The sequence below is a fragment of the Macaca thibetana genome, chromosome 14, assembly GCF_024542745.1.
Source record: "Macaca thibetana thibetana isolate TM-01 chromosome 14, ASM2454274v1, whole genome shotgun sequence".
Taxonomy (NCBI): Eukaryota; Metazoa; Chordata; class Mammalia; order Primates; family Cercopithecidae; genus Macaca; species Macaca thibetana.
Genome location: NC_065591.1, coordinates 38,184,451 through 38,209,573, shown reverse-complemented (window position 1 = coordinate 38,209,573; position 25,123 = coordinate 38,184,451). Strand labels below are relative to the sequence as shown.

General features: G+C 39.7%; 2 protein-coding genes and 1 long non-coding RNA gene across 6 annotated transcripts in view; 1 reads left to right on the top strand and 2 right to left on the bottom strand.

The window, feature by feature from the left end:
• Positions 1-8,504: 8,504 nt before the first annotated feature.
• Positions 8,505-25,123, top strand: part of BBOX1 (gamma-butyrobetaine hydroxylase 1) — a 93,320-nt gene continuing 76,701 nt past the window's right edge. The window contains exons 1-2 of one of the 4 annotated variants that reach the window (XM_050755447.1): positions 8,505-8,808; positions 24,651-24,904. In XM_050755447.1, the coding sequence (XP_050611404.1) occupies positions 24,686-24,904 (219 nt within the window). In that variant the 5' untranslated portion in view covers positions 8,505-8,808; positions 24,651-24,685. Of the gene's footprint in view, positions 8,809-8,974; positions 9,242-16,456; positions 16,545-17,680; positions 17,781-24,650; positions 24,905-25,123 lie in introns of those variants that run through there. The other 3 variants (XM_050755445.1, XM_050755446.1, XM_050755448.1) reach the window with 3 other exon arrangements.
• The window catches only part of LOC126934735 (uncharacterized), a 178,988-nt gene continuing 166,654 nt past the window's right edge, over positions 12,790-25,123 (bottom strand). Inside the window, exon 4 of the long non-coding RNA XR_007719105.1 lies at positions 12,790-13,139. This is a non-coding gene — a long non-coding RNA (uncharacterized LOC126934735). The remainder of the gene's footprint in view (positions 13,140-25,123) is intronic.
• On the bottom strand, positions 15,923-17,253 carry LOC126934689 (ETS domain-containing protein Elk-1-like). Its single transcript, XM_050755474.1, is given in 2 exon segments — positions 15,923-16,427; positions 16,430-17,253. Coding segments are annotated over 2 exon segments (1,278 nt in total). The 5' UTR covers positions 17,223-17,253; the 3' UTR covers positions 15,923-15,942.

Genomic DNA, 25,123 nt, shown 5'->3' with positions numbered 1-25,123 from the left:
AATGAGAGAGAAAATGCCACTGAATCTTGTACATGTCTTTATTTCTCATGTGTTCATCTTGAAAACTCAAGACATTCTTCACTGAGGGCAACATATGGAATGACTAAATCTCAAGTATTAATTCAAAGCCATTTTTCTCTCCACTATCCCAGGATACAAAATGCAGCTGAGAACAAAGTCAGAGTATAAAACACAGACTTTCTTCCCCTAGGCTCAGAAAACAGACACGCAGCCAAATGGAATTTTACCAAACTTTCTAAAATGAGTAACACTGTGTGAGCACTGTTCCCTTGGGAACTTTATGAAAATGAGATATCTATCACAAAGGTTTCTCCAAGAAAAAAATTCCTTCAAAAATGGGCATTTGTCATGACCTAGAAAGAACTGTAGAAAATTACAAACACCTAAGAATAGTTTAAACTAAAAAAAAAAACTTGAATTTTCCCTAAATATGATAATAAAAAAAGAAATTAAAATTTATTGAATGTCTAGTACTCATTCTTTCAACAACATTTATTGGTTGTATATAAGATGCCAAGAACCATGCTAGATGCTTTCACATGAACTGTCTCATTTAGTCAAGAACTCTGTAAAATACATATTAATTTATAGATGAATGGCTTGCCTAAAGTCACACAACTAACAGACTCTTTTATGTGAGAAGTATTTAAGGGACTCTACTATATGCTGGCAATTTTTTTTTTTATTATTTGAGATGGAGTTTCGCCCTTGTTGCCCAGGCTGAGGTGCAATGGCACCATCTTGGCTCACTGCAACCTCCACTTCCCGGGTTCAAGCAATTCTCCTGCCTCAGCGCCCGAATAGCTGCGATTACAGGCATGCACCACCACACCCGGATACTTTTGTATTTTTAGTAGAAACAGGGTTTCTCCATGCTGGTCAGGCTGGTCTTGAACTCTCAACCTCAGGTGATCCGCCCACCTCGGCCTCCCAAAGTGCTGGGATTACAGGCATGAGCCACCATGCCTGGCCCCATGCTGGTACTTTCCTGTGCACTAGAGCCCATCACTAACATTTGGGGGACTCAGGATGAGCATACAAATTGAGGTCCCTATACCAGATGTCTAAATTTTTAAAATTATAAACGCTGGTGTGCTGGAGCCAGGTACAGGCCATAGGCCTCTCTTCCCAAATTCAGATTTATTAATGTTGTACTGGTAGCTTGAAATCAGCCATGGTGGGAATATTTAGACCATGGTAAAGGGCAGACACTACAAATTGTCTTTTTGTTTGTTGGTTTGTCTTTAGAGAGCCTCTTTTTAAGCATTTACAAGCACAGCACTTCTTATAACAACCTAACCTTTGAATAAAATATGTTATACTCCTTAATTTTTAAAAATATACCTTCATAGTTACATGGAAGGCCAAGTTTGAATTTAGTCCCAGATTCCTACTTGTTCCACACCAGAATTTGGCAGAGGAGAGAGAGCCATTCCCTAGAACTATGCCCCCTCACCTGCAGGATGAGGCCCTAGCCCTCTCCACTTCTCATCACATCCCAAGTTTCATCACGCACTGGGAAGGAGTTCATGTGAACCCCTGTGGACACTCCAGCACACACATCAAAGCTTTGTCTATCTGTACACCACACACACATAGAAAGAGCTGCCCTAGATCACCTCCCTGGGCCTAGGGGCATATACACCAGGGGTACAGAACAACCTCAGTCGACTGGATGAAGGGAGAGAATACTCACAGATTCTGGAAGCAGACACAAGTCTTTAAAGGTCTGAAATTTCAGCATTATCTAGAAAAGAAGGACGGTGTAGGCTCTGGGTAAGTCCCTTTTTCTTACCAATAAATCACCCCTTAGAGAGTGGTGCAGATGGAAGACACAGGGCTCAGGATAGAGGCCTCTATTGCCTGATCTAAGAATGCTACTAAATACAGAAGTTTCAAAGCCCTCATGGAACTCCTGTTCCACTAAGGTAAGTTATAAAATCATCAAAGTATTTTAAAGATCTAATTGTTTATACTAACACCCCTTTTTAGCTCAAGTAAAATATTAGTAATTACCATTTATTGGCAGCATACTATTTGCTCAGAGCTTACCAAGTTCTTGGAGACTGAATGACTAAAAATTCAGGGCCTAGGTGTTAATTTTGGTAAGCAAAACAATTAGTGATATTTATTTATCACAAAATAATTGTCATTGGAAGAACTCAGAGCAGCTTCGCATTCCATGAAAAAAGTGCTCCTTCTACCTGCCCAGCTGAATCGTTTTGCAAATTGTGGATTAGTTTTGCTCCCCGATCATGGCACATGTCACCATGGGTAATAAGAGCACTTTCATTATTTACCTAAGAATTTAGAAATATACCTTCATAATAACCTGGAAGGCAAAGTGTCAGCAACACTGGCTGTGATACCAATGCTGCCTCTTACATGTTTTGCAACCATCTGTAGTTCATGAAACACTATGGTCTCATTTTCTCCATCTGAAATCTAGAATATTAACATTGTTCACTACTTCTAGGATAGTACATTTAGAGGCTGTATGTGAAGGCAAGCTGAAGCCTGTAAAAAGTTAACATAGAGAAAAGAGAGTCCTCAGGGAAATGCTTTCTTTTTCTTTTTTTCTTTTTTTTTTTTTTTTCAGTCTTAAAGAGGCTTTCACAGCCAGGTGAACCAGCTGCCACCAAGGGACCAAGACAACTGGTGCACTCCCAACAGATCTTCGGAGGGAAGGCACCAAGAGTGGACGGAGGGAAGACACAGAAGCTGGATTGAAGTGGGAGGAAGCTGGGAACCGTGCATGGGGCTATCATGCACCAGGACTCATTCCTGGCCCCCAAAAACCTCGAGGGAATGGGTAAGTTGAACCAGTGAGGAGAAACCCACTCTTGCCATCAGCCTCTGGAATTGCAGTGGGCGGAGACCCCTCAAACACCACAGACACTTGAGTTGGCAGGCAGAGCTGCTTAGAGAAGTGATAGGAGCAGCATGCCAGTGGAAGCAGGGCCTACAGGGTTTGGCGTGGGAGTGTCTGTAGCAGCATACAGCCAGGGAAGCCCATCTTCCTAGGTGCAATTTGCTCCCATAGGAGACTTTAGCTCTAGGAGAATTGTCTCGGACCTGAACTCTGCAGCAATGTCTTGCCCATAAGACTGTGTCAGTAAGACCTAAGCACCTGTTGGACTCATGGCCTCTCCCAGGACCAAACCTAGCCACACCTGCTTGCAGGGCAGCTACAGGGTGCCACGGGGGCTGCATCATAGCTCCTGCACTGGCTGATGGTGCCTGGCCCTCACTGCCGTGCACCAACCTGCCTGCTCCCTCCCCATGCTGCAGCTTACCCTGGGCCCACAGCAACCCCTGATACGGCTTTGCTGGCACATATGTACCTGGGCAGGTTTTGCCTTCCTTGTCCCACACGTTTATGTATGCACCCTGCCTGTTACTAATGGGGTGGGAGTGCACTCTGCTCACCCTCCTGGACCATCACTATAGTAGAGCCTTGGCAGGCACAAAGCCAACCAGCCCCATCCCCTGCTTAGCCCTGGTGCCAACACTACCAAGGGAGTGAAACTATGCACAGAGAACAGCAGACCCTCCCCAACCCTGAGTGACTACTCTTGCCTGTGGCACACAGAAAACACACAGTCTTGCACCTACAAGCACTCCACCCGCATGCTAACCCCATCACCAGTGCCACCACAGGCACGGTTGCCAGCAACACCCCCCACCACCACCACCACCATGAGCCATGCTGCCTTCACGACTGTGGTGAATGCCTGCATGGAGGGAGGCCTGGGCACAACTAAGGAGTATGTACCCACTGTGCTGCTGCCACTGCAAATGAGAATGGATCCTGCTGCTACTGCAGGATGGCTGCTGCCACTTTGGCTGACACCACCCTTTTTGCAGACAAACTCCCCTTTTTGCAGACAAAATAATACTATATCTAGAAAACTTCATAGTCTCAGCCCAAAAGCTCCTTAAGCTGATAAACAACTTCAGCAAAATCTCAGGATAAAAATAATTGGTGTACCAAAATCACTAGCACTCCTATACATCAACAATAGTTAAGCTGAGAGTCAAATCAGAAACTCGATTCTATTCACAATTGCCACAAAAAGAAAAAAATACCTATGAATACAGCTAAAAGATATTTGCAAGGAGAACTACAAAACATTGCTCAAAGAAATCAGAGATGAAACAAATGAAAAAAAAAGTTCCATGCTCATGAATAAAAACAATAAATGTCATTAAGATGGCCATAATGTCCAAAGCAATTTATATATTCAAGGCTGTGCCTATCAAACTACTAATGACATTCTTCACAGAAGTACAAAAAATATTTTAAAATTCATATGAACCAAAAAAGAGCCCTAATAGCCACGAATATCCTAAGCAAGAAGAATTGAGGAGAAGGAACTCCCTCTTCTCCAAAACTGGAGGCATCATGCTACTCCTAACTTTAAACTATACTATGGGGCAGCAGTAACCAAAACAGCATGGTACCAGTACAAAAACAGACAAATAGGCTGGTGGAACAGAATAAAAACCCAGAATAAAGTGGCACACCTACAACTAGCTGATCTTCAACAAAGCTGACAAAAATAAGCAATAGGAAAAGGACTCCTTATTCAATAAATGGTGCTGGGATAACTAGCTAGTCATAAGCAGAAGATTGAAAATGGATGCCTTCTTTATACCATATACAAAAATTAACCCACAATTAAAGACAAAAATGTAAAACTCAAGACTATAAAAACCCTGGAAGACAACCTAGGCAATACCATTCTGAACACAGGAATGGGCAAAGATTTCATGATGAAGATGCCAAAAGCAATTACAGCAAAAGGGAAAATTACAAATGAGATCTAATTAAACTAAAAAGCTTCTGGACAGCAATAGAAACTATTGACAGAGTAAACAGACAGCCTATAGAAATGAAAGAAAATATTTGCAAATTATGCATCTGGCAAAGGTCTAATATCCAGCTTTCATACGGAAACTTAAGCAAATTTATAAGAAAAAACAAACTACATTAAAAAGTAGGCAAAGGACATGAACACTTTTCATAAGAAGACATACATGCAGCCAACAAGCATATGAAAAAAAGCTCAACATCACTGATCATTAGAGAAATGCAAATCAAAATCACAAAGAGATACCATTTCAGATCCAGTCGGAATGGCTACAGTTAAAAAGTTTAAAAAAAAAAAAAAGATGCTGGTGAGGTTACAGAGAAAATGCTTATATACTGTTGATGGGAGTGTAAATTAGTTCAACCATAGTGCAAAACAGTTTGGTGATTCCTTAAAGACCTAAAAGCAGAACTGCCATTCAACCCAGCAATATCACTACTGAGTATATACCCAAAGGAATAATTCTATCATAAAGACAAATGCAAGCATATGTTCATTGCAGCACTATTCACAATAGCAAAGACATGGAATCAACCAAAGTGCCCATCAATGGTAGACTGGATAAAGAAAATGTGATACATATACATCACGGGATACTATGCAGCCATAAAAAAGGATGAGATCATATCCTTTGCAGCGACATGGATGGAGCTGGAGGCCATTATCCTTAGCAAACTAATACAGGAATAGAAAACCAAATATTGCATGTTCTCACTTATAAATGAGGGTTAAAAGATGAGAACACATGGACACATAGAAAAGAATAACAGGCACTGCATCCTATTGCAAGGTAGAGAATGGGAGGAGAGAGGTGATCAGGAAAAATAACTAATGGGTATTAGGTCTAATACCTGAGTAACAAAATAATCTGTACAACAAACCCCCAAGACATGAGTTTACTTATATAACAAAGCTGCATCTGTAACCCTGAGCTTAAGGTTAAAAAAATTAATTAAGGTATAGTTGGCAGGTAAAAATTATATATATTTATGGTGTACAACTTGATGTTTTAATGTATTATATACTATGAAATCATGAAATCAAACGAATTAACATGCCCATCACCTCATATACCTATTATTTTATGTTGTGAGGACATTTACTATTTAGTCTCTTAGCCATTTTCAAGTATATAAGATATTATTATTAACTGTAGTAGAGTAGATCGCCTGAACTTATTAATCCTATCTGACTAAATTTTTGTACGCTTTGGCCATCATCTCGCCACTCCCCTGTCCCCACTCTCACCCCCTGACAACCACCATACTACTCTATGCTTCTATGAGTTTGACTTTTTTAGTTGCCACGTGTGAGTGAAATCATGCAGTGCTCATATTTCTGTGCCTGGCTTAATTCACTTAGTACATGTCCTGCAAGCTCATCCGTGTTGTCACAAATTATAATTCTTTTCCAAGACTGAATAGAATTCCATTACATGCACACACACACATACACAGATGCACACACACAACATATTTTCTTTATCCATTCATCTATTGATGAGCCCAGGTTAATTTCCTTTATTGATTATTGTGAACAATGCTATAATGACATTGGTCTAGGCAATGGTTTTTTGTATATGACACAGGCAAAAAAAGCACAAATAAATGAGGTGGCATTAAAAAAAAAGCTTTTGCACAAACAAAGCAACAGTCAACAGGGTGAAAAGATAATCTATGGAATGGGAAAAAATATTTGTAAACTATCCATCTGACAAGGAGTATCCAAAATATATAAGAAACACTCAACAGCAAACAACTGAATAGAAAAAAAAAATCTGATAAAAAATAAACAAAGGATCTGAATAGACATTTCTCAAAAGAAGACATGCAAATGTCCAACAGATATATGAAAACAATGCTCAAATCACTACTCATCATGGAAATGTAAATTAAAACTCAAACTACAATGAGAAACTATCTTACACTGTTGGAATGGCTTTCATCAAAAAGACAACAGATGAGTATTGAAGAGAATGTAGAGAAAAAGGAATCCTTGTACACTAATATGGTTTGACTCTGTGTCCCTACTCAAATCTCATCTTGGATTGTAATCCCCATAATCCCCACATGTCCAGGGAAGGATCTGGTGGGGGGTGATGGATCATGGGAGAGGTTTCCTCCATACTGTTCTTGTCATAGTGAGTGAGTTCTCACAAGATGTGATGGTTTTACAAGGGGCTCTTCTCCCTTCATTCATTTGCTCTCTCTTGCCTGCCACCATGTAAGATATGCCTTTGCTTCTCTCTTGCCTTCTGCCATGATTGTAAGTTTCCTGAGGCCTCCCTAGACATGCAGAACGATGAGTCAGTAAACTTGATAAATTACCCTGTCTCAGGTATGTCTTTATAGCAGTGTGAGAATAGATTAATACATACACTGTTGCTGGAAATGTAAACTGGTACAACCATTATGGAAAACAGTATGGTGGTTCCTCAGAAAATTAAAAATAGAACTATCATATGATTCTGCAATCCCACCTCTGGATACATATCCAGAGGATATAAAATAAGCATGTCCAAGAGATGGCTGCACTCCCATGTTCACTTAAGAAGCTTCTTACAGTGGAAAGCAGCATTTTGATTATTTGCCTATTTGTGAGAATCGATTCTTTATGTGCAAGTCTGTAAACTTTATTAACAGATTTACTTGTTGGTTTATTTGTTGTTTGTTTTATTTAATCATTCCATTAGAAAACACATATATTCGGCACACTCTTGTCAGCAACTTTCTTAAAGCTGAAACAGAATTTACCTAATTTATTCCAGTAATTGTTACTAAAGTACAAAGTGTAAAGGAAAAATTAATTGTGTGTATTTCTGTGATGTCATGAATTATTATGCTTTTGGCAAACCTATAACTTCAGTTACTGTGGGTTTAAGATGCTGGTCACATTTATGACGGCGACCCACATATACACACCCTCCTCTTATACATGGAAAACAAAACCTGCTGTTGTTTTCACTGGATAGTGTGTGTCAATAATTAGACCTGGAGACTGGGGGGAAGAAAGGAGGAAAGTGGAAAAGAGGTTCCTTTCTTCAGATTCAGGGAAACAGTTTAAATTTTATTGTTAAAGGATCTGACAAAGCATCATTTAGGGAGGGGATTCTGCCATTCTGGAAGGGGAGATTTCCCATAAAGGAGGCCACCAGAGAGTTGGGCTGCATTTTCTTTCTCTGTGGTTACCTCTTATTCTTTTTTCATTGAGTCTCACTCACAGCCCTGTAAATCCTTCGGGCAAGAAGCAACAAGTTGCAGGCTTCTTCTACATCTGCCTAGGAAGCGGGTGTTAGGTGGGAGGAGGGCAGAGGACTCATGCATCTCTCACCTGGACCTTAATTTCCACCTGCAGACTTTCTTTTAATGTAATCTAGACTCTGTTAGGACCTAGCACCTGAGACCAGTCCAACAATCGCTCCCCCTGCACTGGGCACTCTCCAAGAGTATGCCTGGCAGTCAGGCTCTGAATCCTGGCATGCTGCCTATTCTGGCCTTTCCCTTTTGTTGCCCTAAGGGCTGTGTGTTGTGAATCAAATCACTGGGCAACGAAGTACCTTCAAAAGAGCCCCAAGCTCTCTGGCAATTACTGTGTATTCCAGCCAAAACTGCAGAGAAAGGAGGGCATCAAGCTTAGGGGGCCAATCCCTGTCTTTCTACCAGTCCCTTATAACAACTCAAGCTCCATTTAAAGAGGCTCATATTGGAATACTCTGTTGACAAGTAGATACCACTTCACCTCTGCTAGGGTGAGTGCTGGTAGCTCCTCCCTGTTAAATGCACATCTCAATGCCTCTGCCCTAAGTGAGTTGTGCAATAAATGAGCTGTCACACTGAACAGGTGGGAAAGAAGTGAACTGCTTGTTCACTTGCTGCCGTTGCCACTGCTGGTCCAGAAATAGAAGATAAGACAGGTGAGAACTGCTTTTCCTTCTATCAAAAAAGATTCTAAACTGAGGCAATGCTTTGCATTGAGTTCTGGGGTTTTGTGGTTTTGGGAACCAGCAGTAGTCAAAGTATTTTCTCTTGGTAACTCCTTAGGCCATAAAGGCTCTTTTCTTTTTTAAATAAAACAAAACAGCACAAAAAAAAACAAAGACAAAAATACCTTCAAGCTCCCTTCAGTAGTTGCTACACCTTCAGATTGAGACATCCTTCCTTATTTGCAAACCTCAGCTGTGTCCAGGGGCAGGGCCACAGTGAAACTGCCAGGAGCAAAAAGGCTTCCAAGAAAAAGTACCACATCAGACTGGAAACTGGGGACAGATCAATCCTGGGATATGACGGGCATCAGAAGGCTCCCTCTCCAAAGGACTTAAGAACCAAACCTGACAGTTTCTGTACTTGGTAAGTTTTGTGTGGTTTGCTGTGTAAAGCATATCTGAGAACAGGTATTATTCAGCTCAACTTCCTTTTCTCCTTATTGGGAGGGTTTGTGAATTCAAGTCTGTGGACTGAGGTGGTGGGGAGCATCCAGTTAGAACTCTAGTCACATGTAGCTCACAGCCATGTGGGCTGTGCTGGGGATGGTCGATCAAGCATTTGGAATAGACTTGGTTTTTGGAATGCAGTGGATCTGATTGCTTCTTGGCAGCTTCTCTTTCCCAATTACGTTTGGCTTAGTCTGATAGTCAAATTACTTTGCAATCCCTAAGCTGATCCAGAAAGTATACAGAGGAGACAGAGAGAACGCTGTCTAAAAGGAGACTGGGGATGGGGGAAGGAGGATTCTGGTTGGATTTTCACAATGTTCCCTGAATAATCCACAACCCATCCCAAAGAATGGTGACTGCATGTGATACCCTGGCTTTTTGTTAACATGCCTCTTTAAAATGTTGGCCAATTAAAGCCATTGTGCACATTTTCAATTGTTTTGTTCCCTTAATGAAACTCAAGAATGTATATTACAGGTATGGATTTGATTAAAAATGTAAGGTTTCTCATAATGAATGTATGTTCTGGTTCAAATAATTTAGGAGTTTCCTAAAATCTAAACCCAGTACTTTCCATTGCATCAGAAAACAAAACCTTGATAATTTGAGTTCCAATCTGAATATGGTGATTCCACTGAAGTGAAGCTAATGTTTTCCTTTGTATAATTTACAAATGAATTGTTCGCATGAAATTTAATGCAAGCAGAATTGTGAACCTATTTTGGAGAATGGACTGGTTTTTCTAATGGCGTTATTTTTGTTGTTATAGTTGCTGAGATAGGGTCTTGGTCTGTCATCCAGGCTGGAATGTAATGATGCAATCACAGCTAACTGTAACCTCAAACTCTTGGGTTCAAGCGATCCTGCTGTCTTAACCTCCCAAGTAACTCAGAGTACAGATATGCACCACCATGCCTGCCTTTTTTTTTTTTTTTTTTTTTTTTTTCTAGATGTGGGGGAGTCTCATCATGTTGTCCAGGCCGGTCTCAAATTCCTGTTCTCAAACAATCCTTCTGCTCCAGCCTCCCTAAGTGCTGGGATTATAGGCCACTGCACCTGGCCTCTAATCGCTTTATAGAATTCATTATTCACATGAGAATATATTCACAAATTGTTCAGTATCTCAGCCACCTATTAAACCAAGTTTAAAAATAATAATAATGACCATTTTACAATTTTAAAAAGACTTCAAGTTGAAGAGCCTTAGGTAGCAGGTATCTTGAGTAGAGTATGTATGTATTTAAATGATGTTAAAGAGAGGCACTACAAATATTGTCTGGTCAAATTCCATCTTACCAAGTAAAAATTAATTGATTTTATTATTTAAAGGTTGAAATATAAAATAATAACAATATACTTAAACCTCCATGGTGTAATGTCTAGAAAACTTCTTGCCCTCTCTCTCCAAAGCTGAAATGTCAAATGGTGAGGTTAATTAACACACAACAATCTTGAAGGTTAGCTACTAATTTTTTTTAAATTATACTTTAAGTGCTGGGGTACCTGTGCGGAATGTGCATGTTTGTTACATAGGTATACACATGCCGTGGTGGTTTGCTGCACCTATCAACCCGTCATCTACATTAGGCATTTCTCCTAATGCTATCCCTCCATGCTCTCCCTACTCCATGACAGGCCCCAGTGTGTTATGTTCCCCTCCTTGTGCCCATGTGTTCTCATTGTTCAACTCCCATTTATGAGTGAGAGCATGTGGTATTTGGTTTTCTGTTCTTGTGATAGTTTGCTGAGAATGATGGTTTCCAGTGTCATCCATGTCCCTGCAAAGGACATGAACTCATCCTTTTTTATGGCTGCATAGTATTCCATAGGGTGTGCCACATTTTCTTTATCCAGTCTATCACTGATGAGCATTTGGGTTGGTTCCAAGTCTTTGCTATTGTGAACAGTGCTGCAATAAACATACATGTGCATCTGTCTTTATAGTAGATTGATTTATAATCCTTTGGGTATATACCCAGTAATGGGATGGCTTGGTCAAATGATATTTCTGGTTCTAGATCCTAGAGGAATTGCCACACTCTCTTCCACAATGCTTGAACTCATTTACACTCCCACCAACAGTGTAAAAGTGTTCCTATTTCTCCACATCCTCTCCAACATCTATTGTTTCCTGAGTTTTTCATGATCACCATTCCTGGCATGAGATGGTATCTCATTGTGGTTTTGATTTGCATTTCTCTAATGACCAGTGATGATGAGCTTTTTTTCATATATATATTGGCTGCATAAACGTCTTCTTTTGAAAAGTGTCTGTTCATATCCTTTGCCCACTTTTTGATGGCATTGTTTATTTCTTGTAAATTTGTTGAAGTTCTTTGTAGATTCTGGATATTAGCCCTTTGTCAGATGGATAGATGGCAAAAATTTTCTCCCATTCTGTAGGCTGCCTGTTCACTCTAATTATAGTTTCTTTTGCTGTGCAGAAGCTCTTTAGTTTAATTAGATCCCATTTGTCAATTTTGACTTTTGTTGCCTTGCTTTTGGCGTTTTAGTCATGAAGTCTTGGTCCATGCCTATGTCCTGAATGATATTGCCTAGGTTTACTTCTAGGGTTTTTATGGTTTTAGGTCTTGCATTTAAGTCTTTAATCCATCTTTAGTTAATTTTTGGATAAGGTGTAAGGAATGGATCCAGTTTCAGCTTTCTGCACATGGCTGCATATGGAATATGTGCCACAATAGCAAAGACTTGGAACCAAATGTCCATCAGTGACAGGCTGGATTAAGAAAATGTGGCACATGTACACCATACACTATGCAGCCATAAAAAAGGATGAGTTCATGTCCTCTGTAGGGATACTGATGCAGCTAGAAACTATCATTCTCAGCAAACTATCACAAGAACAGAAAACCAAACACCACATGTTCTCACTCATAGGTGGGAATTGAACGAAGAGAACAACTGGACACAGGAAGGGGAACATCACACACTGGGGCCTGTCGTGGGGTGGGGGTACGGGGGAGGGATAGCATTAGGAGATACACCTAATGTAAATGATGAGTTAATGGGTGCAGCACACCAACATGGCACATGTATACATATGTAACAAACCTGCATGTACATGTATCCTAGAACTTAAAGTATAATAAATAAATAAATAAGAAAAATAAGTATAAAATAAGAAAATTTGTTTTGCAGGTGTTATTTAGTTTGCCAAAGAAATCTCACTGATAAAAATTCATCCTGTATAGCTAGGAGCATCTACATTTTTCTTTACTTCAGAGAAACACAGTAGCTTATCATCTAACTAAATTGCCATGGTGCTTCAACTGAGCTCAATTCTAACAAGTCAAGATGGTTAAATTACAAAAACAGATTTCAACAAATCATGTTAACATACAAGCTATAATTTTCAGAAAGTATTTGCTTTTAAATACTGATGATCTGTGATTTTTTTTATTTTTTTTAATTTTCATCACATTTGTCCCAGCAGGCCTTTAAATAATCCAGAAAAAGTTAAAGTGGGAACTTATTTTCCCATTTTGCCCTGCTTTTGTTTTGATGACCTTTCACATTTATCATAAATTTAAGAAACGGATTGTGAAGAGAAGGAATGATCCACCAAGTTTCTACAGAGATACCTAAGTAATTTAACATGAGCAACACCGAAGTCTTTCTAGTTCTTCCACATTCTCCCATGTGCCTTGGGCACCCTCCAATCAGACACTAACCTGACATCACCTCTCTTGGAACACCTTTCTCAGGACATCCATTTGGCAAAATGGGTTGGAGATAATGTTCTCAGGTTCCCCTAATGATTGGAAATGTGCTTCTTCCTCTCTCATTCAAACCTAGTAGAAGAAAAAAATAAAAGATGGAAAGCTCAAAAGAGCAGTCTGAAATGTAATTGATGTTTCCTGGCACAGATGTCTATAGGAGTGGTCAGTCACTTCAATAGTTGGTGTGACATGGGCACAACACCATCTTTAAGCAGAGGAACAATGTTCCTCATGGTAGAAAATGAATCCCTGGACTGAGTATTCATTAAGTATTAGTGTTTCACATTTCAAGTTATATCAAAATACTTTCAGCCAAAAAACTTTCAAACACATGAATGAGTATATTTTTTTAAATGCATTGAGTTTAATATATATATGAGCACACAAAGAACTTCATAAAAATAAATAAGAATAATTTTTAAATGGTCTTATTCCTACAAGAACTTAAGAAAAATCATCTGTGTGCTGGTATTTCCTAGCCTCTTTCTACTTCTGTTTTGTTAGTAATTACAGTAGTTTTTTTTCTTTGGCTTGAAATGAGGATTCAATGAGTTATTATATAAAAGAACTTCAAACACTGAGTGGCATAAAGAAAGCATTCAAAAAATGTAAACTATCATTACTTTTTACTACTACTGCTACCTCTACTACTATTACTACTCTTGTAATCTTACTGTCAATACAATTAAAACTAATAATCTTTTTTCACTTTATGTTGTTATTTTTCCTGTTTTATAGAGGTAAATTGACAACTAAAAGTTGTAAACATAATGGTCAATGTGATGCTTATGTATACATTGTGAAATAATTCCCACAATCAAACTAATTAATATATTCATAACTTTACGTAGTTATCATTGTATGTTGGGGGGCAAGAATGCTTGAGATTACTCTTTCAGCAAATTTCGAGTACACAAGACAGTATTATTAACTATAGTCACTATGTTGTACATTGGATCTCCAGAACTTATTTATCCTGAATAAGTAGTATGCTTTGACCAACATATCCCCATTTCTCCCACCTCCCAGCCCCTGGCACCCACTGTTCTGCTCATGACTTCTATGAGTCTGGCAATTTTAGACTCCTGTATAAGTGAGATCATATTGCACTTGTCTTTCTGTGCCTGACTTATTTCACTTAGCATAATGCCCTTCGAGTTGATCTGTGTTACCAAAAATGACAGAATTTTCCTTCCCTTTTAGGGCTGAATAATATTCAGCGGTGTGTGTGTGTATATATGTGTGTGTGTGTGTGTGTGTGTGTGTGTGTGTGTAGACAGATGATAGATAGATAGATAGATAGATAGATAGACAGATAGATAGATAGATAGATATGGGTTTAGATATATACCACATTTTTAATCCACTCATCTATCAATGGACATTTAGTTGTTTCCATATTTTGGCTGTTCTGAATAATGCTGCTATGAACATGAGAATGCAAATATCTCATTGACATACTGATTTCATTTCCTTTGCCTATATGGCCAGTAATGATACTGCTGGAATGGTAATTCTATATGTTATTTGGGGGAAAACCTCCATACTGTTTTCTTTTTTTTCACTTTGAAAAATATATATTTACAGGAACAACTCCCCATTCTCTGGGACTCTTTAGGGGAAAAAAAGGTCCACTTTGGGGAAGTAAAACAAACAGTAGAGATGAGTGTAGCACCGTCCCCCAAATCACCAACTCCCAGGTCCCGAGGCCTGGGCTGGGCCAGCGCTAACAGGTGAGCCCGGGAGTCTTTTGAACCCACTCTCTCTTGCCTAGAATAGAGACAGGACAGGTTTTATGTCCCCCATTCCTCCCTCCCAACTCCAGGGACATTGAAAGGGTCTTTTGTACCCTCCCGCAGGTAATTGGGGGGCTGGGAGGGAGGGAACTGAAAATACACGTTTGGTATCAAAAATAAACACTTGGAGGAGGGAGGCGGCAGGAAGATTCCCCCCCAAATCCCTTCCTTCCCACCCACCCCACCAAATATAGGAAGAGATGACTCCCTCTCCCCTATTGAAAAGCCCCATTTAAAAATGGATTATACTATCAAAATGGCAGCGGGGGAGAGACAGGGAGACCTGGAGTACTGGCTGAAGGGGCCCCCCAGATGGGGACCACCCCCCCCAAAAAACCCTCCATTGGGAGGAAACAGGCAGGACCCCAGGGAGGTTGGCAGACAAAGGAATGGCTTTTCAGGGGAAAGAAGAACAAAAGTGACATTCCTCCCTGGCCAAAGTTGGTTGAAAAAGGATAAGCTGTCTGAGAGAAAGGCTGGGGAGGTGGAAATTTCTATTCCAAGGGTGTGATTCTTCCTTGGCCAAGACTCCCAACCCATTAAACGGTACAAATTCTTCCTGGACCCCTGAGTATGGCCAGGAATAATAAAACAAACTAACTCTTCTACTCACATCTGAAAATGGAGACAAGGCTCCCTTATCTCCCCAAGGGCAGGCTGAGAAATAAAGAAAGAAACTTCGTTCTCAAGCCAGACCCCGATTGTCTTGTCTTGGGGAAAAAAAGCGGGGAGGTGGGGGAGATGTCCTAACCACCCTAAAAGGTTAGGTCAGGCTCCTCCCAGTGGCCTTCAAAAAATAAATAAATAAACTGTCCCTACCATTGATGTAGGAGACGTGTAAGGGCGACCACTGGGGGACTGACAGAAAACAGAGAAGTTGTGGAAGCTGTGTGATTTCTGTGGAGGAGATAATGAGAATTACTCCTGAGAGTAATTCTTCTCAAGGATCCCCACCCCACCACAATCACAGAATGAGTCTTTCAGTTGAACTATGTTTCTCCTTGAGATGGCTGGCTGGAGAGAGCATGGATGGAGTGACCCCAGAAGGCGGGGGGGGGGGGGGGGGGGGGAGGTGGTAGTCATGGCTTCCGGGGCCCTGGGGAGAGCACCACGGGGGTCGAGAGGCCGTCCACGCTGATGGAAAGGATATGTACCTGGGCGCTGCCACTGGTCGGAAACTGGAAGGAGAGCTTGGCCGGGCTACGGGGCGCAATGGGACTCAGGGTGCTCCAGAGGTGAATGCTGGGAGGCAGCGAGCTGGGTGTCAGCAGCACTGGGGTCAATGTATGCATAGGAAGTAGGGACGGAGTTAGCGCCGGCCCAGGCACCTGGAGGCCGGAGCCAGTTCCCGATCCTGGGGTCCGTTCGGGTCCTGGCCCACCTAGCAGGCTCGGGCTGAGTGGAAGCTCTAGGTCCTGGGGCTTCCGGCCCTTCTGCGGCTGGGAGATCTCAGGGCTGGAAGCCGCGGGGCCGCCCGCCTGCTTTGCGGTGTCCATAACGACCGCCGGCAGCCGGGCTGGCACGCCCTCCTGTGGAGGGATTTCTGGCTCGGCCTTAGTAGTTCCGGCACAAACCCTCCCTCCCCGGCAACTTCCAACTCTTCCTTGGGCCCTTCCACTTTCACTTCCGGGGGCAAAGCCCGGCCCAAACCTGGCTCCACATTCAGCTCTTCCGATTTCAGGTTTGGGGCCTCGGGCGGGGTCAGGATGGTCTGCAGAGGCAAGCCGGCCTCCTCAGCCTCCAGGCAAAAGGGGCTTGGACTGGTGCTCCTGCTCCCCGAGGGGGGCGCTGCTGCTCCTGCAGGAGCTGCGTTAGGGAGCATCACAGCCGGCCGAGGATGAGGGGGTGGCTGTGGCTGCAGAGACTGGATGGTGAAGGTGGAATAGAGGCCCGAGCCCATGTACTCGTTCCGGCGGCTATGTGCCAAACCGCTCGGGCCTGCCCTTCCTGCATCCTTGGGTGTGCCTGGCTTTCCAGAGGCAGTGTCCCCTGGGGCGGCATGTACAGCAGCAAGGGCCGCATTTGGCATGGCGGAGGTAACAGACACCTCTGACTGGGGCGCGCAGTCCTCAGTGGAGCACCCTGCGACCTCAGGATGGGACACAAACTTGTAAACGAACTTCTGGCCGCTCACTTTGCGGATGATATTCTTGTCATAGTAGTACCGCAAGGCCCGGCTGAGCTTGTCGTAATTCATGTTGGTCTTGTTCTTGCGTAGCCCCCACAGCCGGGCCACCTCCTCTGCATCCACCAGCTTGAATTCACCACCATCCCGTGAAGTCCAGGAGATGATGTGGCCATTGCCTTGCTGTCTGAGCAGCTGCAGCAGAAACTGCCACAGCGTCACAGATGGGTCCATCACTGGGGGAGTGCTCACGCCATCCCAGGGGTATCTGTGTGTAGCGTGGCGGTGGCATTGGCAATGTTGGCAGCTCCGGGGGGCTGGGGCTCCATACGCGGCCCCACCGCCCCCCAGGCCTGGGTTCCGAGGAGGCGGTGGCGGTGGTGGTGGCGGTGGCGGCGGCGGCAGACCTAGAAGCCCCATACTGTTTTCTATAATGGCTAAAATAATTTACATTCCCATTAACGGTGTACAAGGGTTTTCTTTTCTCCATATTCTCACCAAGACATATCTTTTGTCTTTTTGATTACAGTCATTGTAACAGGTGTGAGATGATATCTCATGAGGTGGTTTTGGTTTGCATTTACCTGATGATAATTGATAGCATTTTTATATACTTGCTGGCCATTTATATGTCTTCTTTAGATAAATATCTATTCCTTTTCTTTACCTATTTTTAAAATTTTTCTTTTATTGTTTTAGAGGTAGAGACTTTCTGTGTTGGCCTGGTTGGCCTCAAACTCCTGAGTTCAAGCAGTCCTCCTACCTCAACCCCTCAAATAGCTGGGATTACAGGCATGTACCACTGCACCCAGCTGCCCATTTTTTAATTGAGTAGTTCGTTTTCTTGCTATTGAGTTGTTTGAATTCCTCATATATTTTGGATTAACCCCTTATCAGATGTATAGGCCCTGCTGTGGCTTACAGAAGAGTCAGCATGGTTCCATTTGAAAGTGACTTTAGCTTATTGAATGATATAGGATGATTGCTTAACTTACTTGATTAAAATAAGTAAAAACATAGATGGTCCTCAGATGGATACTTTAGAAATATTTTTTCTCATTTTTTAGGCTGTCTCCTTACTTGCTTTATTATTTCCTTTGCTGTGCAGGGATTTAATTCAATACCATCTTATTTGTTTATTTTTGCTTTTGTTGCCTGTTCATCTGGGTTCCTATCCAAAAAAATCCATGCCCAGACAAATGTCATGGAGTTTTCCCATATGTTTTCTTCTAATAGTTTTAAAGTTTCATATTTTATGTTTAAGTTTGTAATCCATTTTGAGTTGATTTTTATGTATGATGTGAGATGAGGGTCCAGTTTTATACTTCTTCATCTGGATATTTAGTAACACTCCTCCATTTGTTGAAGAGACTGTCTTTTCCCCATTTAGTGTTCTTGGGATCTTTGTGACAGATTAATTGACCTTAAATGCACAAATTTGTTTCTAGGCTATTACTTTCTATTGATTTATATGTATTTTTTATTCCAATACCATGCTGTTTTGATTATTATAGTTTTGTAGGCTATTTTGGGATCTGATAATGTGATAGTTCCAACTCTGTTTTTCCTTCTCAAGACTGCTTTGGCCACTCAGATTTTTTGTGGTTCCATATATATTTTAGAGTGCTTTTTAAAATTTATTTGATAAATGTCATTGGAGTTTTGATAGTAATTGCACTGAATCTGTAGATGACTTTGGTAGTATGGATATTTTACTGATATTAATAATTCAAATCCAAGAACACAGAGTATTGTTCCACTTACCTGTGTCTCATTTAATTTTTTTTGTCATTGTCTTATAGTTTTCAGTGTATAGATCTTTTACTCCTTGGCTAAATGTAATCCTAAGTATTTTTAGTGATCCTGGAAATTGAATTGTTTTATTGATACCTTTTTCAGAATGTTAGTTGTTATTATACCTAAACGCTACGAATATTTGTATGTTGATTTTGTATCCTGCAACATTACTAAATTTATTAGTTCTAAAACAATTTTTCTGTAGTCTTTAGAGTTTTCTGTGTATAAGATCATGTTATCAGAAAACAAGGACAATTTTACTTCTACCTTTCAGATTTGGATGCCTTTCATTTCTTCTTCTTGCCTAATTGTTCTGGCTAGGACTTCCAGTACTATAACATTAGAAGTGGTTAGAGTGGGCATTCTTATCTTGTTCCCAAACTTAGAGGAAAAGTTTTCAACTTTTCATCAGTGAATATGATGTTAGCTGTGGGCTTGGCACAGATGGCATTTATTATGTTGAGATACATTCCCTCTATACATCGTTGTTGATAATTATTATCATAAAAGGATGTTGAATTTTATCAAATGCTGCTTCTGCATCTATTGAAATGACCACCTAATTTTTATCCTGAATTCTGCTAATTGTTGTGTCATATTTACTGATTTGTGTGTGTCGAACCATCTTTGCATCCCAGAGATAAATCCCACTTGATTATACTGTATTTTCCTTTTAATGTGTATTGAATTCTTTTTGCTAGTATTTTGTTAAAGATTTTGCATCTATGTTCACCAGGAATATTGGTCTGTAATATTCTATTCTTTCAGTGTTCCAGTCTGCCTTTGGTTTGAGGGTATTGCTGGCCTCATAAAATGAGTTTGGAAGTATTACCTCTCTGTCAATTTTTGGGGAAAGTTTAAGTAGAATGTATGTTCATTCCTCTTTAATGTTTGGTGGAATTCACTGGTGAAGCCATCAGGTCCTGGAGTTTCCATGGTTGGAAAGTTTTTGATTACTGACTTAATCTTCATACTTATTGTTCTGTTCAGATTTTCTATTCATGATTCAGTCGTGGTAGGTTGTACATTTCTAGGAATGAATTCATTTCTTCTAGATTATTCAATCATTGGCATATAACTGTTCATAGTAGTCTCTTACGAGCTTTTGTATTTCTGTGGCATCAGCTGTAATGTCTCCTCTTTCATTTCTGATTTTGAGTCTTCTCTCTGTTTCTTAGGTTAGTTAATGGTTTGTCGATTCTACCTTTCAAAAAAGTTTTAATTTTTTCTTATCTCTATTTCATTTATTTCTCCTCTAATCTTTTTTATTTCCTTCCTTCTGATAACTTAGGGATTAGTGTGTTCTTCTTTTATCTAGTTCCTTGAAGTGTAAAGCTAGATTGCTTATTTAAGATCTTTTTTTATATTTTATGAAGGCATTTATCACTATTAACTTCCCTCTTCAAACTACTTTTACTGCATCTCAAAAGTTTGTTACGACGTGTGCTATTTTTGTTTGTCTCAAAATATTTTTAATTTCTCTTTTGATTTTTTCCTTGACCCATTTGTTGTTCAGGAGTTTGTTGTTTTGTGAAAACTGAAAATTCACAGGAGTTTTTCAGTTTTTCCCCTGGTATTAATTTGAAGACAAAGTCATTATCTTTCATAAAATGATATTTCATATAATAGCCAAGAGAATAATAAAACTTTTTGTGAGAACATAAACTGCAGGCAATTTAAAGTATATCTTTGGAACATAGTTTACATGTATCCTCCCATATATGTTTTTACTCCCAAGTTCTCATTTCTTCTAGACTAAATTTTTATGACAGCTCCATACGATGTATCTGATTTTAGCCCTTTAACCTTCTTTCAATATACCATACACACTGTCATCAACTTCATTGTCAAATCTGCTACCTGAAAAAAATATATAAAAATTCCCTTTCATAATAGAATGAAACCCAAACTCCTTATCTTGCTATGCATGGTGCTTCATGATCTGGCGTCAACATACCTTTTAATCTCTCTCAACCACCATTTCCCCTTATAGCCTTTTGTCCCAGCCAAACAACATGTTTTCTTTTTTTTTTTTTTTTTTTTGAGATTTATTTATTTATTTATTTATTTTTATTTTTTTTAATTATTATTATACTTTAAGTTCTAGGGTACATGTGCATAACGTGCAGGTTTGTTACATATGTATACTTGTGCCATGTTGCTGTGCTGCACCCATCAACTCGTCAGCACCCATCAACTCGTCATTTACATCAGGTATAACTCCCACTGCAATCCCTCCCCCCTCCCCCCTCCCCGTGATAGGCCCCAGTGTGTGATGTTCCCCTTCCCGAGTCCAAGTGATCTCATTGTTCAGTTCCCACCTATGAGTGAGAACATGCAGTGTTTGGTTTTCTGTTCTTGTGATAGTTTGCTAAGAATGATGGTTTCCAGCTGCATCCATGTTTCTACAAAGGACACAAACTCATCCTTTTTGATGGCTGCATAGTATTCCATGGTGTATATGTGCCACATTTTCTTAATCCAGTCTGTCACTGATGGACATTTGGGTTGATTCCAAGTCTTTGCTATTGTGAATAGTGCCGTAATAAACATACATGTGCATGTGTCTTTATAGCAGCATAATTTATAATCCTTTGGGTATATACCCAGTAATGGGATGGCTGGGTCATATGGTACTTCTAGTTCTAGATCCTTGAGGAATCGCCATACTGTTTTCCATAATGGTTGAACTAGTTTACAATCCCACCAACAGTGTAAAAGTGTTCCTATTTCTCCACATCCTCTCCAGCACCTGTTGTTTCCTGACTTTTTAATGATTGCCATTCTAACTGGTGTGAGATGGTATCTCATTGTGGTTTTGATTTGCATTTCTCTGATGGCCAGTGATGATGAGCATTTTTTCATGTGTCTGTTGGCTGTATGAATGTCTTCTTTTGAGAAATGTCTGTTCATATCCTTTGCCCACTTTTTGATGGGGCTGTTTGTTTTTTTCTTGTAAGTTTGTTTGAGTTCTTTGTAGGTTCTGGATATTAGCCCTTTGTCAGATGAGTAGATTGCAAAAATTTTCTCCCATTCTGTAGGTTGCCTGTTCACTCTGATGGTAGTTTCTTTTGCTGTGCAGAAGCTCTTTAGTTTAATGAGATCCAAACAACATGTTTTCTACTGCTCAAACACTGTACTTTCATATCGTTGTTGTTGGCTCAGCCTGCACCTTAAATGTGGAATGACCTTTCATAAATCTTTCTTAAATCCAACTTATCTGTACCCAGATGAGCTAGCAAATAAAGGTTTAAATAAGTAAGGAATTTAATTTTTATCATGTAAAAAAGAGGTCCAGACATGACCATCTATTGCTGGTAAAGTGTTTTCACAGAACCCTGGGGAACTCTGACTTCTTTTAGATTTTATACTTATGCTTCTTGCCTCATGGTTCCAAAATTACTGCTTCACCTCCAATACTACATTCACATTCCAGAGAGGAAGTGGAAAAAATAAATAGGGAAAACAGCATATCACAGCAAGTCTTATCACCTTTTTAAAAATTTCCCTGCACAGTAACTTCCAAATATATTTCATTGGGCATAATTATAACTAATCTTAGCTATAAAGAAAGCTGACAAAATATTTACTAGTCAGAAAATGTTGTACTAGTGAGGAAGGAAAATAAGGTGAAACCAATATGCATTCAGCAATGTTGGCCTTATTATTTGTTTGTTTTCATAATTATCTTTTCCTGGTTGTCTGGAACTTCAAAGTCATCTTTGTACCTTCTACTGCAGCATGCACTAAGAAGATACTTATTATATATTTGAGTAAGTTTAACTTTATAAATGACAAGGGAAAGAAAGCCATTTTCTGCATTTAAGCATGATTGTATTCCATTGTAATGAAAGCATAAACTTAGATAACTTGATCAAGAATAAGCAAACTACTGCCTGGGGGCAAAATGTGGCCTACATTGTTTTTGTGCACACCATGAACTAAGAATAGCTGATACATTCTTATAGTGTTTTAAAAAATAAAAACAGGAATATGCAGCAGGGACTGTATATAAACTGCAAAGCCTAAAAGATGTGGCATCTGGCATTTTACAGAACATATTTGCCATCCCTTGATATAGGTTAACATGTACTACATTTCTTTTTTTTAGTGTTAAGGATTTAATTGTATTATTCCAGGGTCATTGAAGCCATCTTTGTCTTTTGAAACAATGTATGTGAGAAAACTTGCCAGCCAACCCTTTCTCTTGTCAGGAAACTCAAATGTCCTATACCCATTCCACAGAGAAACTGATGTTAGGACTTCTGTAATGATCCTCACTCAGACTTATGAGCTAAATTTTCAGGTTTGAAAGTACATCATAATTTTTGATGATTTTTAAGTAATAATGTTCTCCTATGACTATGCAAATTTTAAGAAAAAAATTATGGTTCTGAAGCAGAAATAAGCATGAGAACCAATTAATTGTATTTCACCCATGCAATTGTTGAAGAACTCTATATGTGAGGCTAAAGCAATCTTTTTCCTATTGACTCTGCTCCATACCTTGACTAAATTATCCAAGCCAGTGATTTGAGGAAGCGTATGTGAAACCACCTTGAAGTATTTTACTTTCATGTTGTGCAAAGTATATTTTAAGTTATCTTAATGTTGCATAAAGTCTTCCTGTAATCTCAAGAAGCAGAGGGAGCAATTTTATCTTACTTGTCACTAAATCCCCCAGTGCCTATTGCAGTGCCTGGCAGGGAATTATAAGCTCTGTGTGTTTGTGCGTGCACACGTGTGCACGCATTGCTACCTCCCCTTCATCTCAAGGCAATGAAGTCTTGTTTCCATTATCACATGTCACCTTCTGTTAACGATGAGCAATTCATTACATGGAAGAAGTTAAGGAGTTCTACTTCTCACATATAAATTCTACTTTTCCTGTGTAAGTTCTACTTCATCCTTGTAAGTTTAGAGTACTGGAAAATAATATATGAAGAAAGTAAAATGTAGAACATTGGCATGGCTTCTGAAGGTCAAATATACAGTCACTAATGGAATCAGGATCAACACAGATGCTCAAGCATAATACCATGGTGTCTCTGTTTCACTAAATTTCCTCTCCTGTAAATAGTCCATGTCCTTAAATTTGCTGGATTTTTTAATAAAAAGTAAGTCATGCAATCCCACGTAATATGAAGGTATACACAAGTACTCCAAAAAGTTTCAGAATAAAGTAACTAAAGTAACAAGGCACACTCTATTGATATGTAGTAAAACAAAAAATCTCCAGAAACCAAACGAGTTTCTTGCAGAACCTAAGGACTTCTGTATTTCATTAAGAAAATGTATTGTAAAGGTAAAAAAGCAAATGATAGAACAGAAACAGCACAATATTCTGAATTATAGTGGCCTTTAAGTAAATAATAAGCATTAATATTCTCTTCATAAAAGCAAGTTTACTAATTTAGTATCATAAAAACATTTTTTTCAAAAGCCATGTCCAAGGGGGTGCCAGTTAAAATAGGACAGGGATGATTGTAACACTTTCAATTTGTGGAACATTTTTCTTCCTTAAACATTCCAGAGCTTTTATGCAAACATAATTATTAAAGTGCATATGTCATTGGTTCTGAACTTATTATCTGAATTTTCTGTGAGAAAAACAAGGAATTCTTTTCATTTGGATCCTGACTCAGCACTTATGTCTCATTTACTTTTAGTCACTGTGTTTCTGCTTACAGTATGTGAAATACTCTCACCAGAACAAAGGTCCCAGCGTCAATAAGTCAAATCCCAGACTCTGACAGCTGAGTGAATAGCAGAGGCCAGAGTCCACTTGAAGTGTTCACACTTCCAGAGACCAAGTTTAGATCTTATCTGCCTGAGAATCCTTTTAACACTGATTTGTCATAGCAGGTAGCTGACAGAATTTAATCCTGAAGACCGGAAACATGGCTTGTACCATCCAAAAGGCGGAAGCACTTGACGGGACTCGTCTGATGCAAATCCTCTGGCATGATGAGGAAGAGTCTCTCTACCCAGCTGTATGGTTGCGAGACAACTGCCCGTGCTCTGATTGCTACCTGGATTCTGCAAAAGCACGGAAACTTCTAGTTGAAGCTCTTGATGTGAACATTGGAATTAAAGGCTTGACATTTGACAGAAAAAAGGTAATTATCTCTAAATTATGTCTCCCTTCTTTCTCACGTTCAATAATGGGGCTAGTCAACAATAATTTAGATAAATCTTTTTTATTTGGTCACACATATATAACCACATATGGACCCAGGTTTGTATAGTACTTGGTGCAAATTAAGTATACTCAGTAAATGGAAGCTTCAGCTATTATTATTACTATTATCATTACTACTACTATTTTTAATAAAATT